This window comes from Alligator sinensis, unplaced genomic scaffold (assembly GCF_000455745.1).
Source record: "Alligator sinensis unplaced genomic scaffold, ASM45574v1 scaffold1222_1, whole genome shotgun sequence".
Classification (NCBI taxonomy): Eukaryota; Metazoa; Chordata; order Crocodylia; family Alligatoridae; genus Alligator; species Alligator sinensis.
The window spans coordinates 126,313-138,542 of NW_005842620.1; the positions used below are offsets into that span (position 1 = coordinate 126,313).

The window sequence follows — 12,230 nt, forward strand, 5'->3', positions numbered from 1 at the left end:
AGGCTGCGAGAAGCGTCTCACAGACAAAGAAACCGGAAGCAGAGGGGGAGGGAAGAGAGAGGAGAGAAAAGTGGGGGAGAAAGCTGCAAAAAAGCAAGAAAAGAGTCAGAAAGCGAAATAAACAGAGGCTAGAGACCTTTAGACAGGTGGGAGTGAAGAAAGAAAAGAGATAGGAAGCCGGGGAGTCTTACGCTCGGGATCGCCCCACGCAGCTCCAAGCGAGCCTGCTCCGCAGCGTCCAGGCGGAAGGAAGGAAGGAAGGAAGGAAGGAAGGAAGGAAGGAAGGCTTGCACTTTTCAACAAAATTATAACAAAAAAAAAAAAAATCTCTGTTAATTAAACATTAGTTGATCACTGGTTATTAAGAATCTCTACATAACTTTTCACTAGGGGTTTCATACAGCACAATAGTTAAGTTTATTAACTTAATTTATTAGATCAAGCCAAATAGTGCTAATAAAATATGACATTTTGACATTTGCTATAAAGTTTTGAGAAATACTTAGTCATTGTCTAAATTTAAAATTACTACAGCATAGTTCAATACAGAAGATGCATATTATAAACTTATTTAATGAGAACCCTTAAACTTAGTTTTAGTAACTAAGTAAAAAAAAGAAGGCCAAACTACATCAGCATTTCAGGGCCTTGCCACATCCTAGATGTAATGTTCAATTGCACTTAAAAGGTTACCATCCACACTTTCAAGCAGTAAAACACGTGTTAAGTGCCATCATTTCGTAGCAAGCATCATGAGATTGCTCCACAAAAGTAATACACGCAGTCCTCACCAGCTCTGGTGCAGTGCTGTTCATGGAACCAATGAACAGCTGGTCATCAACTGTACAACTGGCTCCAGCCTCTCCAGATGGTAGTAAGCACTACCCTGCGACTGCTCAGAACAAGTTCTAACTTGTAGCTATGCTTACTATGATCTAAATAAAACGTGTTAAGTGTTGCATGTGACAAGACCCTCAGACTTGAGCTTTGTGAAGCTAGTTCGGGTATGATAAACAGACAAAGCTACTGTGTCCTATCAATCAAGGCAGGATTAACAAGTACCACATTGTAGATGTACTTTTACTGCTACTTGAACCCTCCGAGATCTCGCCCTGCTGCTTAGGCAAACAGTTGGGAAGAGGAATGGTGCAGAGGTGGTAGAGAACACAATTTCACCAATGCTAAAAACAGAAGAGCATTAAGATCAACTTACACAAGCACAGCACATGAACACGATGATGAAAGATTCAAGGACCCCAGCTGTTCCAACAATCCAAGTTAAACGCAGGAAAAGGATAACTCCTAAAATGTTTTGTAGGCAGGGCAAGTACACACCAATGAAAGTGCCCATCCGTGGAGCCTGAGAACAACAAATGATACAAATTCCAGAGATAATTCCTTCCCAAGTAAAAGGTTAAGTATACCCCAAAACCCTCATTCAGAAAACTTACAGCTCATACATGTTCCCTGAATAAGAGTTGAACAAAAAAACCTGAGTGAAGAATCTCAGAATCTTTAGTTTTATAAATTTACAGATGAGAATTAATGCAAAAAGAGAAAAGGATAGAAAGCCTGAAGTATCAGGGCTTATGTAGACCCATCTTCTGATACTTGGCTACATTTCTACTTTCCTCTGAAACACCTGGTGTTGGTGCTGGCCACTGGCAGAGACTAGATATAAGACTAGATTGGCTACAGGTCTGACCCAGCCTGACTTATTTATTAATATGTTTTCTTTGTGTTGCTTTCAGTCAAAAAATAAGAAAAAATAAGAAATCATAGCTCTCTATTCAGGCCCCTGTCAACATTCTAACTGTTTCCTATAACTTATCTAGACATGTTTGCAAAAGTACACAACCACAAAACAGTTGGCACTAATAATTACACTGGCCAGGATTTTTAAAAAATAGAAAAACTCCTCAAGTTAGGTTCTTGAAACTATATTTGTACACCTGAGGCAGGCATTTGATTCTCAAATGGACTGAACAGTGTGTCCCACTGAGTTTTTTGAATCTTTATTTTTTAAATTACAGCCACTGTTAAGATGCAACGTTAGTGCTAATGACCCATGCAGATATAGTCACTATTAACAACTGTCCATCTCTTTGAAGACGCACTGAGATACCACTCCAGTGTTTACGTGTGGAAAAAGTTATCATCATTTCCACAACTACACAGGCTAAAACAGCTAACCTTAACATTAACAAGTAGAATAGTAACTAGTAGGGCTGTGCAAAGCTTTGGTCCCCGATTCGATTCGGTGGAGATCTGGCGGCCGAATCTCCAAATCCAAAATCAATTTGGAAGGATTCAGACAGCTTTAAAATGTTTTTTCTATATACCTCTAGGTAGCAGGTGGCTCGTGAATGCTGTGATGCTGGGACGGATGGAACGTCCCACAGGAGTGCAGGGGGCTCCCCAGCGCATTTGGCAGCAAACCCAGAAGTTGACCAGAAGTACTTCTAGCCCACTTCCAGGTTCACTGCCAAGCACGCGGGGGGCCCCCCCATGTTCCTGTGGGACGTTCCATCCTCCCCAGCATCACAACATTCACGAGCCGCACCTTGTACCGAGGTATGTAGAAAAAACATTTAAAGCTGTGTCTGTGTCCGAATTGCTGATCCTCCAAATCAGCATCGAATCTTCAGATTCAGATTTGGCCAAATCGAATTGGGGACAGTGATCTGAATCAATTAATTGAAACACTGTCCCCGATTCAGGCCAAATCCGAATCAAATACGGCCCGTGTCACACACCCCTAGTAACTAGATATAAATATCAATGACATTTCATGCCAGTTTAGAAGGCACCAGTGAGTCTTCATCTAGAATAAAATGTATAGTTCTGATTACCTATAGTCAAGAAAGATGAACTCAGATCAAGACCTTCCAAATGTTTTAGCATTCTGTGTATCAATACCTCATAAATCATATTGAAATAAAGTTTACTGGCCTGAAATTCCCGTGATCACCCCCAGTGCCTTTTGGAAATACAAGTACAGCACTCGCTACACTCTAACCTTCTGGCCTGGTAGCAGTTTTGCAGCAACTCTCTCTACTAGCAGTTTAGTCACTTACTTTAGTTTTATCTGAACTCTTAGAAGGGGAATACCAACCAATCCAACTGACTTGCTGCCTTTTAAAATATAATCTGAGCACGTCATCTTATGACACTCCAATCTGTATCAGTACCTCAGTTTATTACCAAAAATAAGAAAGATCAGGCACATTTTTGCTACCTCCAACTCTTTAAAGATTCTGAACTTGTAATTCTAGAACTAGCTTATCCAAGAAATCATTGATGGAGAAAAACACGTTTTTTTAAGCCTTCTCATTTTGATCTTTGACAAATTAATATTAATTTACACAAGACCAAATGAACTGCCGTGTTCACTTAATCTAATTTCCTACATAGCACAGGTCAGAAGACAGCCCTGAGGTAATCAATTTCATGTTTATCATATTAATATCTAGTTTCTCATCAAAATGCTGTGTGCTATTAACCTAAATGTCTTTCAAAATTTTAGCATGTTACATGATCATTATTGTGTTTATCAACCAAACTTGTCATCACTAAAACAATACTAAGTTAGTCTGACATAATATAATTTTCCATAAACTCATTTTGATCAGCATTAATTATGCTACTCTTTAATAAGGGAGTCCTACATCAGCCAATGTACAAGTCTGCCTGGAAAATAAAGGTCAGGTCATTAGCAGTACCAGAAATAAAGCTACAAAGACTCAAGGAGCAGAAGAAAACACTGCTTCATCCAGGGTTGAAGTTGGAAAGGTTTTGCAACATTTGTATTGTCCTTAGACTGTCCCCACTCAACAGCTGCTACCCTTTTGAAACTGCTCCAAATATATGTATTCACACTCCCTGCATACTTGAGCTAGCTTTAGACTAGCCAGCTTGGGTGCTGGTGGTAGCAGCAGTGTGGAGGTCAATAAAGGCTAAAGTATCCACTGAGCATCTCTCTAGAAGGCAAAGGAGTCTTTTAGATAACAGATGTTTCAAGGCACAAAGCATGCTCACTTTTTACATAGTATGCTGCTCACTAATTAAAACTGTATGTAGTAACACTGATCAAAAGGTTCAATACCTTGATTTCTCTTCGTTTGCTGTCTTCATCTGCTTCATGTTCAATTACACCTTGAGTCAGATTGGTATAGTTTGCTAGCTTATTAAGCAGAGATGATACCATGGGGTTGCTATCCATTTCTTCCTGTTTGGATTTTAAAGTAGTACTGCATGTAAATATTATACTAGTAAATACTAACACTTTTCAAAACATTAGAGATGTTAAATGGCCTTTTCAAATATTGACATGCGGAGCCTTGATTCATTTTTATCTGGTAAGTAGTGCCAAAAAAAAAATCTTAGCAAACTGACATTTTTTTAATATGTATTTTTTGTACAATGTTGCACAGCAGCTGGCTGCTCCCCATTTCGAAGCACACCCACTCCCACATCTCGAAGCACACTGCATCCCAGCCAGCCAGGGAGCGATTGGTTGGGGCACAGAGTGCCTCAGCACAGGGGATCAGCAGTGCACAGAGATGGGGAGCAGGGCCGCCTGCTCCCCCATTTCCAGGTGCCACTCCCCTGCCAGCTAGCTCGCACTGTGGCACCTTGTGCCCTAGCCAGCCCCTCCCTGCAACACATGGAACAGCAGGACTGTGTCCCACTGTAAAGTGCCTGGACAGGGGCCGCACAAAGCAGTGGCATAAAATTTGTGCCACTACTATGTGCTGCTGCAAACACATGCCCCTGCTCATATGGACAGGGCCCATGAGTCCATACTCATTTTAGTTGTTCTGGATTGTTTTGTTCAGTGTTGTTTATTAATATGCAATATATCCTTTACACGAGTTTCCAATTGAAACTAACATTTTGAAAGTGAATTTGATCAAACTTTTAAACACATTTGAACAAAAATCCAAAATGAAACTACTAAAAGAAACTGACAACATTTACTTCTTGTGCATTAAGTTTTTAGTGAACAGAAAGAAACATTAGTTTTGCTTATTCTCACTGTAAGTTAGGGGTTGAGAATGATATACTAGAAAGTATAAAAAATTACCTCAAAGAGAGCCATGTTTTTCCCTTCATAGATAATCCCTTTATCCATGTCAGCATTGGTAATAAATGGACTACTTTCCCTTGGAATCCCATCTCCTGAAGGCAAATAAGAAAATGGTTAGAAACACAAAGCAGAAATATACACCACAGAGTTTGTTAAACTAAAAATAAATAAATAAATAAATAAATAAATAAATAAATTGCTGGCCTAGAATCTCCATTACGATAGTCTAAATTTGTTTGTCTGATACTGAGGATAAACAGGCCTGAGTATTACTTACAGAAAGCCACAGTAGTTTGCACAATCCATTCATCTACACGGCAACCCTGGAAGCCAGGTTACAAAGAAGCAGACAAATCTCAAATTTTTTTTCAATAACGTTTATTAATATAGAACTGAAAAAATAAACACTGCTTTAGACACAGTCGAGGCTCTGTTAGGATGCAATTTACCCACAGAAACTTTAAAATAGGAAAATGAGCGGTTAAAACAGAAAAAAAATATATCTTCACCAGTATTTTAAAGCAACCCCTTGTTATTTTGTCCATTCAGTTTGAAAATTATCCTGCCTTTGTCACGTCTGACATAAATGTTAACATGTTTTCCATGGAAGCACGAGCCGGATAAAGCTATTGCTTTGAAGTATCTGTAGGCAACAGAAAATTGCCTACAGAAATCTACCCCTTTGAGGAGTGATAGCTCTTTACATTACCTCTGCCACACAGTTACATCATTTGTTTCAGATTCTCTTGGCTGTTGGTAATTGTCAAGATAGGGGTATGACCAAATAAATGCTTATTTTCCTAAAGGCAGTATTGTTGGAGTGCTGTTGTAGACATGATAGTGCAGGAAGTAATGTGGGGAAGTAAGTACCAACTGACTGTAGTAACTGTACAGCCGGGAGAGAGGTCAGACAAGCTTTCAGAAATAAGTGCCCTTCTTCAGGCCTTGTTGCAGTTCTCTGTAGCTTTTCTAGTTCTACTATATTTAGGGACTTACCAAATTCGTGATTTCATGGATTCCAGCATTGCCCACAAAATCCACGGGGGGCGGGAGAACTTACTTAGCACTGCAGCAGCTCCCCGGTGTGGGGAAAGGGAAAAGGGAGAGGGGCTGCCTGCTCAAAGGGCTGTTGACAAGATAGCTCAGGGGCAGGGCCACATGACAGGCAGCCCCTGCAGTCCATCAGGGCCCAAGTTCTGTCTGTAAAAAATCAGGGGGCAGCCCCCACAAGTTAGGTAGGTCCCCAGTGATGTTCTTTTGGAGGCGAGGAGGATCATAATCACGCACAGTAATTGGCGTAAGTGCACGAATGCTTCACGCGGCACTTTGTTTTCAATTCACTCTTTTAATAGTTCCCAACATTCTGCTCTTTTTCTGATGGCTGCCGAACACTAGGCTGCCATTTTCAGTAATTAAATATCAGCAGCTAACAGAGCCCATCACGTTACATGTATCCTACAGTCTTCTTTCTGTATTACTTTGTAATTACGTGTACTGCATATTACGTGTATTACTTTGCACTTATCAGCATCAAGCTTAATCTGCCATTTTGTTGCCTATTTGCACTATTTTATGGGATCTTTCTGCAGTTCTTCATAGTCAGCATTGGGGGGTTTTTTTTACATCCTGAATTACTTGGCATCATCTGCAAACCTGGCCACTTCACTATTTACACCATTTTACAAGTAATTTAATATATTAAAAACAGCACAGGTCCCCAGCACATACCCCTGAAGAACCCTACTGCTTGCCTACTTCCATTGCGAGAGCTACCCATATACACTCATTCTTTGTTTCTTCCATCTGTTAAACAGCTGCTGATCCATGAATGAACACTGCCAATGCCATAATAGCCTGATTTTACGAAAAGCCTGCAAGGCAGGACTTAATCAAAAGCATGATTCACATGCTTGTTGATAATCTCAAAGAAATCTAATGCATTTGTGAGTCATGATCCCCCTTTACAGAAGTGTTGGTTCTTCTCCAGCAAGTCCTCTTCATCCATGTGAAAGACAATCCTATTTTGCATTACAGTTCCTAACAATTTGTCAGAAACAGAAGTTAGGTTCATTGCAACGTAGTTCCCCTGCATCCCCTCTAGAACTTGGGGGGGAAGACTGGTGTTTTGCAGGTTACCCTCTAGTAGAGAGGCTATTTTCAGCAACAGGATATGTGCCAACATCATCAGATACATACTTTCAAGTCTGAGCTCCTTTAGGACTTCTGGTGTGCACACTCCTAACCCCATTCATCTGGCATTGTACATCTAATGGGAAACTTTTATTCCCATGTCACTCCTTCTATCAACTAACTACCTGCATTTCTGAAATGTTTTGAGCCATACAAGCTACATTTCCTCTTCTGTCTGCTATTCATCATTTTTAACAATTTTGAGGACTCAATTTAAGTCCCCTTCCACAGCAACAATCCCTCTTCATTTTCACATAACTTTAAACAAGTTATCCAAATATTCATAATATTTTAGGAATTACCAGGAGTTTTATTTTAATAGGGAGTCATAATTATTGCAGTTATTTTTATTTGAACTTTTTAAAACTTGGTTTTAAACTCTTTTGATTTATCTATGTGACATAACATAACCTTATGGTCTTGAGTTAACTCCCCATCCAGGTCAGGTTTTAGTGACTAGCTAGGTCACGTTTTATGTTTTAACAACTAAAGAAAGCTTTAAATATTTTACTTCCCTGGGTACTGAATGCCATGAATGCTAGAAGTGGTTCAACAGGATCTATACAAGCCTGCATTTCTTTTGAGAAAAGGCAATGCACTTGTGGGGAAAATAAAATTAAGAGTATTGCAACACATTAAATTTTCTAAAATTTGTTCAGCTTCTGTCTACAAGAGATTTGTTGCAGAAAATACATTCAGGTCTATTTTAAGTAAAGCAAGTCAGATTTATTTTTTAAGTGTAAAATGACATCTCTTTCCATTGGCATTTTAAATAGTCAAATCACCTCTTCACCATCTGTTTTTATTACTCTAGTAGCTATACACCTCCATAATTAAAATTAAAGTAAAATGCTTTAAATGAAGGAAAGTCAAGAGCTGCATTTTTCCTTGCTCAGTGCAGCCTACTTCCAACTGACTCTCTTGAAAAATGCTTTAAGCAATATTTGCCCAAATATAAAAAACATATATATCTCATGTGTGGTACGTTCACATAACTTCTTGAAAACATGCGTTTAGCTGAATAAACCTGACTTCCTCCTTCTGGGATGACACTAGTTATTTTCATACACGCAACAGCCATAACATTTTTTTTCTCTTAAATTATTAAAGTAGGTATTTGTAGTAGTAATTTAGCATTATAGGCCTTAGAGGCCCTTGGCTGCCTCCAGTATCTTCATCCAATCCCATCTGTCATGTGCTTTCATCCTCCAGTTATCTACCTTTAGTTTCTGTAGGTCTGACACTACATCACATTGACCCCTTTGCCTTGGTCTTCCAGGCAGCCTTTTCCCTCTCTGGTACCTCATGGAACACTTTCTTTGGCATCCAGATAACTTCCATTCTTTCAATGTAGCCCAGTCATTGTAGTAGTTGTGCTCTGATTTCCTACATCAGGATTAGATCTCCATGCAATTGATATAACTCATTATTGGTTCTTCTGCGCCATTCTTGTGTTATAGGATAATACTGTGCAAAGGGTTTGGGGGTTTGTTTGTTTTGTTGAAAAATCTCTTTCAGAATGATCAAATAGTATAACGTTTGCTCGAGAGATAACCTATGACAGTCAAACCTGGGTTATACATGGCCCAAATATGGTTTTATAGACTTGAAGCTTAAGTTTCCTTAGGATGAACTTGGATGATAGGAGCATGTGCAATGCAGAGTAGGCTCTGCTTCTTGTTTCCATTCTTTCTTTGATGTTTTCTTCTATATTACTATCTTGGCCATGATATAATCCAAATACTTGAAAATGGGTCATTTGCTTGAAATGTGTCTTGTTCATTGTTACTTGAGGTCCCCGATTTACCACTGCCCCATTTACTAGCAGATACTGTTTATCCACGTTTACTTGTAGTCAAATTTTATTTGCTTAATTTTTAGTCATTTTTATACAGCATTATACAAGTCTATATCATTCGTATTTTCACTTACAAAAAGCTGTATCATCAGCATATGCAAGGACTTCATGCCCTTCATTCAGCTGAACTCCTCCCTTCATGTTATTTATGCTCCCAAGTACTTTTTCCAGTGCCAGCTTGAATAGGATTGGAGATGCACCATCTTCCTATCTCAGTCCAGTTCCAATTGGGATGGGAGCCAATTTTCTTCCATAGGCACTAATTCTGTTTCTTAATTTGTGCATGCAAACTTCAATGGAGTTCAAGTGGTTTGCTGGGAATTCCTAAGTAGGTACTCGTAAAGATAAAAACATTGCCTTCAGTGTTGAAAGGACTTTGAGCATTTTTCCTGCAACTGTCAAACTACAGACTTCTACAAGATGGTATTTTCTAACTGACAGAAGTTTGGCTGGAGGAGGGGGAAAAGTTTGCCTTTTTTGCCCTATTTATCAGCATCAGATTGACAGTAGTATACTAGAACATTTCTGTTATTTATTTTAATTGTAGCAAACATCTGTTTGGTGCATCTATTAATTGATTTACTATAGAACATTTTAATAAACACTGTATGACTGTAATGCACATAATAGAAGAGGCATCATCTCACCGCATACTTAAAAGTATCACTAAACCTTCCTCAATATAAACAAAATTTAGGCAAAGGGAAAGGATAGCAAGAGAGTAGAACAAAAATATGGTTATGGAAGTGCTTGAGGTGGGAGGGTATTTTATATCAACTGAGGTTCATTTACTTGCATGTTTCTTTAAATCCCAGCTGCTCCATTAGAGCTATCTTTCATGGCAGAATTCAGAGTTGACAAGAGACAGAGTCGGTTCTTCCTGAGCCCCAGAGGACTAGATTTACTGTTCTCAACTGGATAAGTGTACGCTTTTCCAAACCCTTTCTTCCAATAGATTTTTTTTTTTTAAACTTAATCAAATAACTTTACAGGCTTCCCTTGCTTTGTGATTTACATGCATTTCTGGAAAACAGCATATAACTCAAATTCACATAAAGGGAACCCATTTTACAACGTAACAAATAGGGATACATTCCAAGACTTCAACTGTACTGACTCCCAGACCCACTTCTACCACTTTTACAAAGACAATTTTAATACTTGCCAACAGCAGACAGTACACACAAGCACAGGGTGGTAGTGAATGTTACCATAATGGAGATGGCAACTACAGAAACATGTGTTGCAGACAAAGAGTGAGGAGCACAAATCCACACAGGAGACTACGTTTTGGTGTGCATCACTCCCACAATGCACTGCACAAAGCAGCCGACTGTGGGCTTCCACCACACCAGTCACATAAGAGTGAATTTACCTCGCATATAATGAATCCTTGGTATAAAAAGGGTCATCACATAAGAGCGAATTCACACATACAGAGCCCGCGTAAAAGCAAGGGAAACCTGTACCTCACTATTTCTTACTGGAGATCACTTATAGGATAAAATTCAATTTTCAAGCCTTATGTAAATCAAACAAAAAAAAAAAAAAGGACAGCTAAAATGTAATATTAGAAAAACTGTTGCTTGCCTCTCCATTCCTACCCAATCAAAAAAAAGAAAAAATAAAGTCTAACTACAGTGGCGTTTGGGAAGAAGGGGTCTGGGAACAAGGATAAGCAAAACTAAGACACCTGTGGACAAAGCTGGACATGGAAAGTTTTAGCAAAACAAATGAGCTTTCTGAAAATTAGCAAAGGGTGGAAACACGTCAGGGGAGTCAAAGAACCCTACTCAGTCATTTGTCTTGCAGTTGCATAACAGGTGTTTTATATTATTATGGATAGTAAGCTGTTTACCCTCAGCCAACTCCGAGCCAAAACCAAGACCACCCCGACCTCAAACATTGAGCTCCAGTACACTGATGATGCCATAGTGTTACCTCTCAGCTCCATGTTTTTGGGGACCCCTGGCACAGGACTCAGCCTGTCCGACTCGCAAAGAACTCTCCCCCTCCCCACCTCGGCCTGAACAAGAACCGATTAGAGGAAGGACTTACAAAAGACAAGGAAGATGCCGTGGGAGACGCACCTAAAGCCCTCCAGACAAGGGCGACAAGAGTGAAGCAACTCCCCTGGTCTCATTTATATCCAAGATGGAACCAGAGGACAACTCATTTAAATGGGAGCCGGGGCAGGCATGCACCTTCATTAGCATTCAGGATGGAGAACAGAGATTCCAAGGCAAGGACCGCACTGAATTCTGGGATCAGAAAAGCAGGGGAGCACTGCATGATGGGGGATCCCTGCTCCAAATGCTAATGAACCCACATCTACACGCACCCAGCTCAGCATTTATCAGACCAATTCTAGTCATGACTCCTCTATTGGTATCCAAAACACTGAATCTGCCTGTCTGTATTATGAGCTCCCTCAGAGTCATGCCATCCACAGCCAGGAGTGATCAGTTCCTATTATCCAGCATATGAGCCAATGTTTACCCCTAAACAAACCTAGTTTCCTCCCTTGAGCCATTGTTTGTTCTCTACAAAACCCCCTACCCAAGCTCAAGTGTCTGTCCTGGTGCTTAGATCCAACGCTGTACCAGTTCCACTCCTTTTCTGCCTGGAACCTCTCCATTGTTCATGCTGAGGGCTCTGCCTGTCTGCCAGCTCCAACACCACCTGGGAACCCCAACTGGTTCAAGCTTTGCTGAGTGGTGAGACCCCAACACTCTCTCTCTCCGACTCCAGTATTATTACTGGTATCACCATAAGTTCATATACCTGGCAATAAATAACTTATGGTCAAGCTGGTTGCTATACTCTCTCTGAACCTCACTTACTCTTTCTTCCCCTTGATCTCCCCATTTGCTCTGCAGCAACACGTCTTTTAATGAAAGCCAAAGATCCCTGTAATGCCCAATACTACAGTGGGGTCTGCTCATCAAGGGGGTTACTACTAGGACCACTGTGACAAGAGATTGTGAAGTGCTGAGTTTTGAGGCGCATGAGGGTATTAGCTGAAAGTGCTGATCAGACCCAGCCTGATCAAACATACTCTGTTAGCATGTGTGTCTACCTGCATTTATTATT

General features: G+C 40.0%; 1 protein-coding gene across 5 annotated transcripts in view; it reads right to left on the reverse strand.

The window, feature by feature from the left end:
* The window catches only part of LOC102379377 (solute carrier family 12 member 7), a 109,378-nt gene that overhangs the window by 72,895 nt on the left and 24,253 nt on the right, over positions 1-12,230 (reverse strand). For 4 of the 5 annotated variants that reach the window (XR_003096155.1, XM_025215079.1, XM_025215077.1 and 1 more), the window contains exons 2-4: positions 5,087-5,181; positions 4,106-4,228; positions 1,214-1,360 (exon numbers count right to left, since the gene is read on the reverse strand). Coding sequence is in view for 4 of the 5 variants with exons in the window: in XM_025215079.1 (XP_025070864.1) it covers positions 1,214-1,360; positions 4,106-4,228; positions 5,087-5,181 (365 nt within the window). In the remaining variant the exon portion in view is untranslated. Of the gene's footprint in view, positions 1-1,213; positions 1,361-4,105; positions 4,229-5,086; positions 5,182-9,211; positions 9,235-12,230 lie in introns of those variants that run through there. The other variant, XM_025215078.1, reaches the window with a different exon arrangement.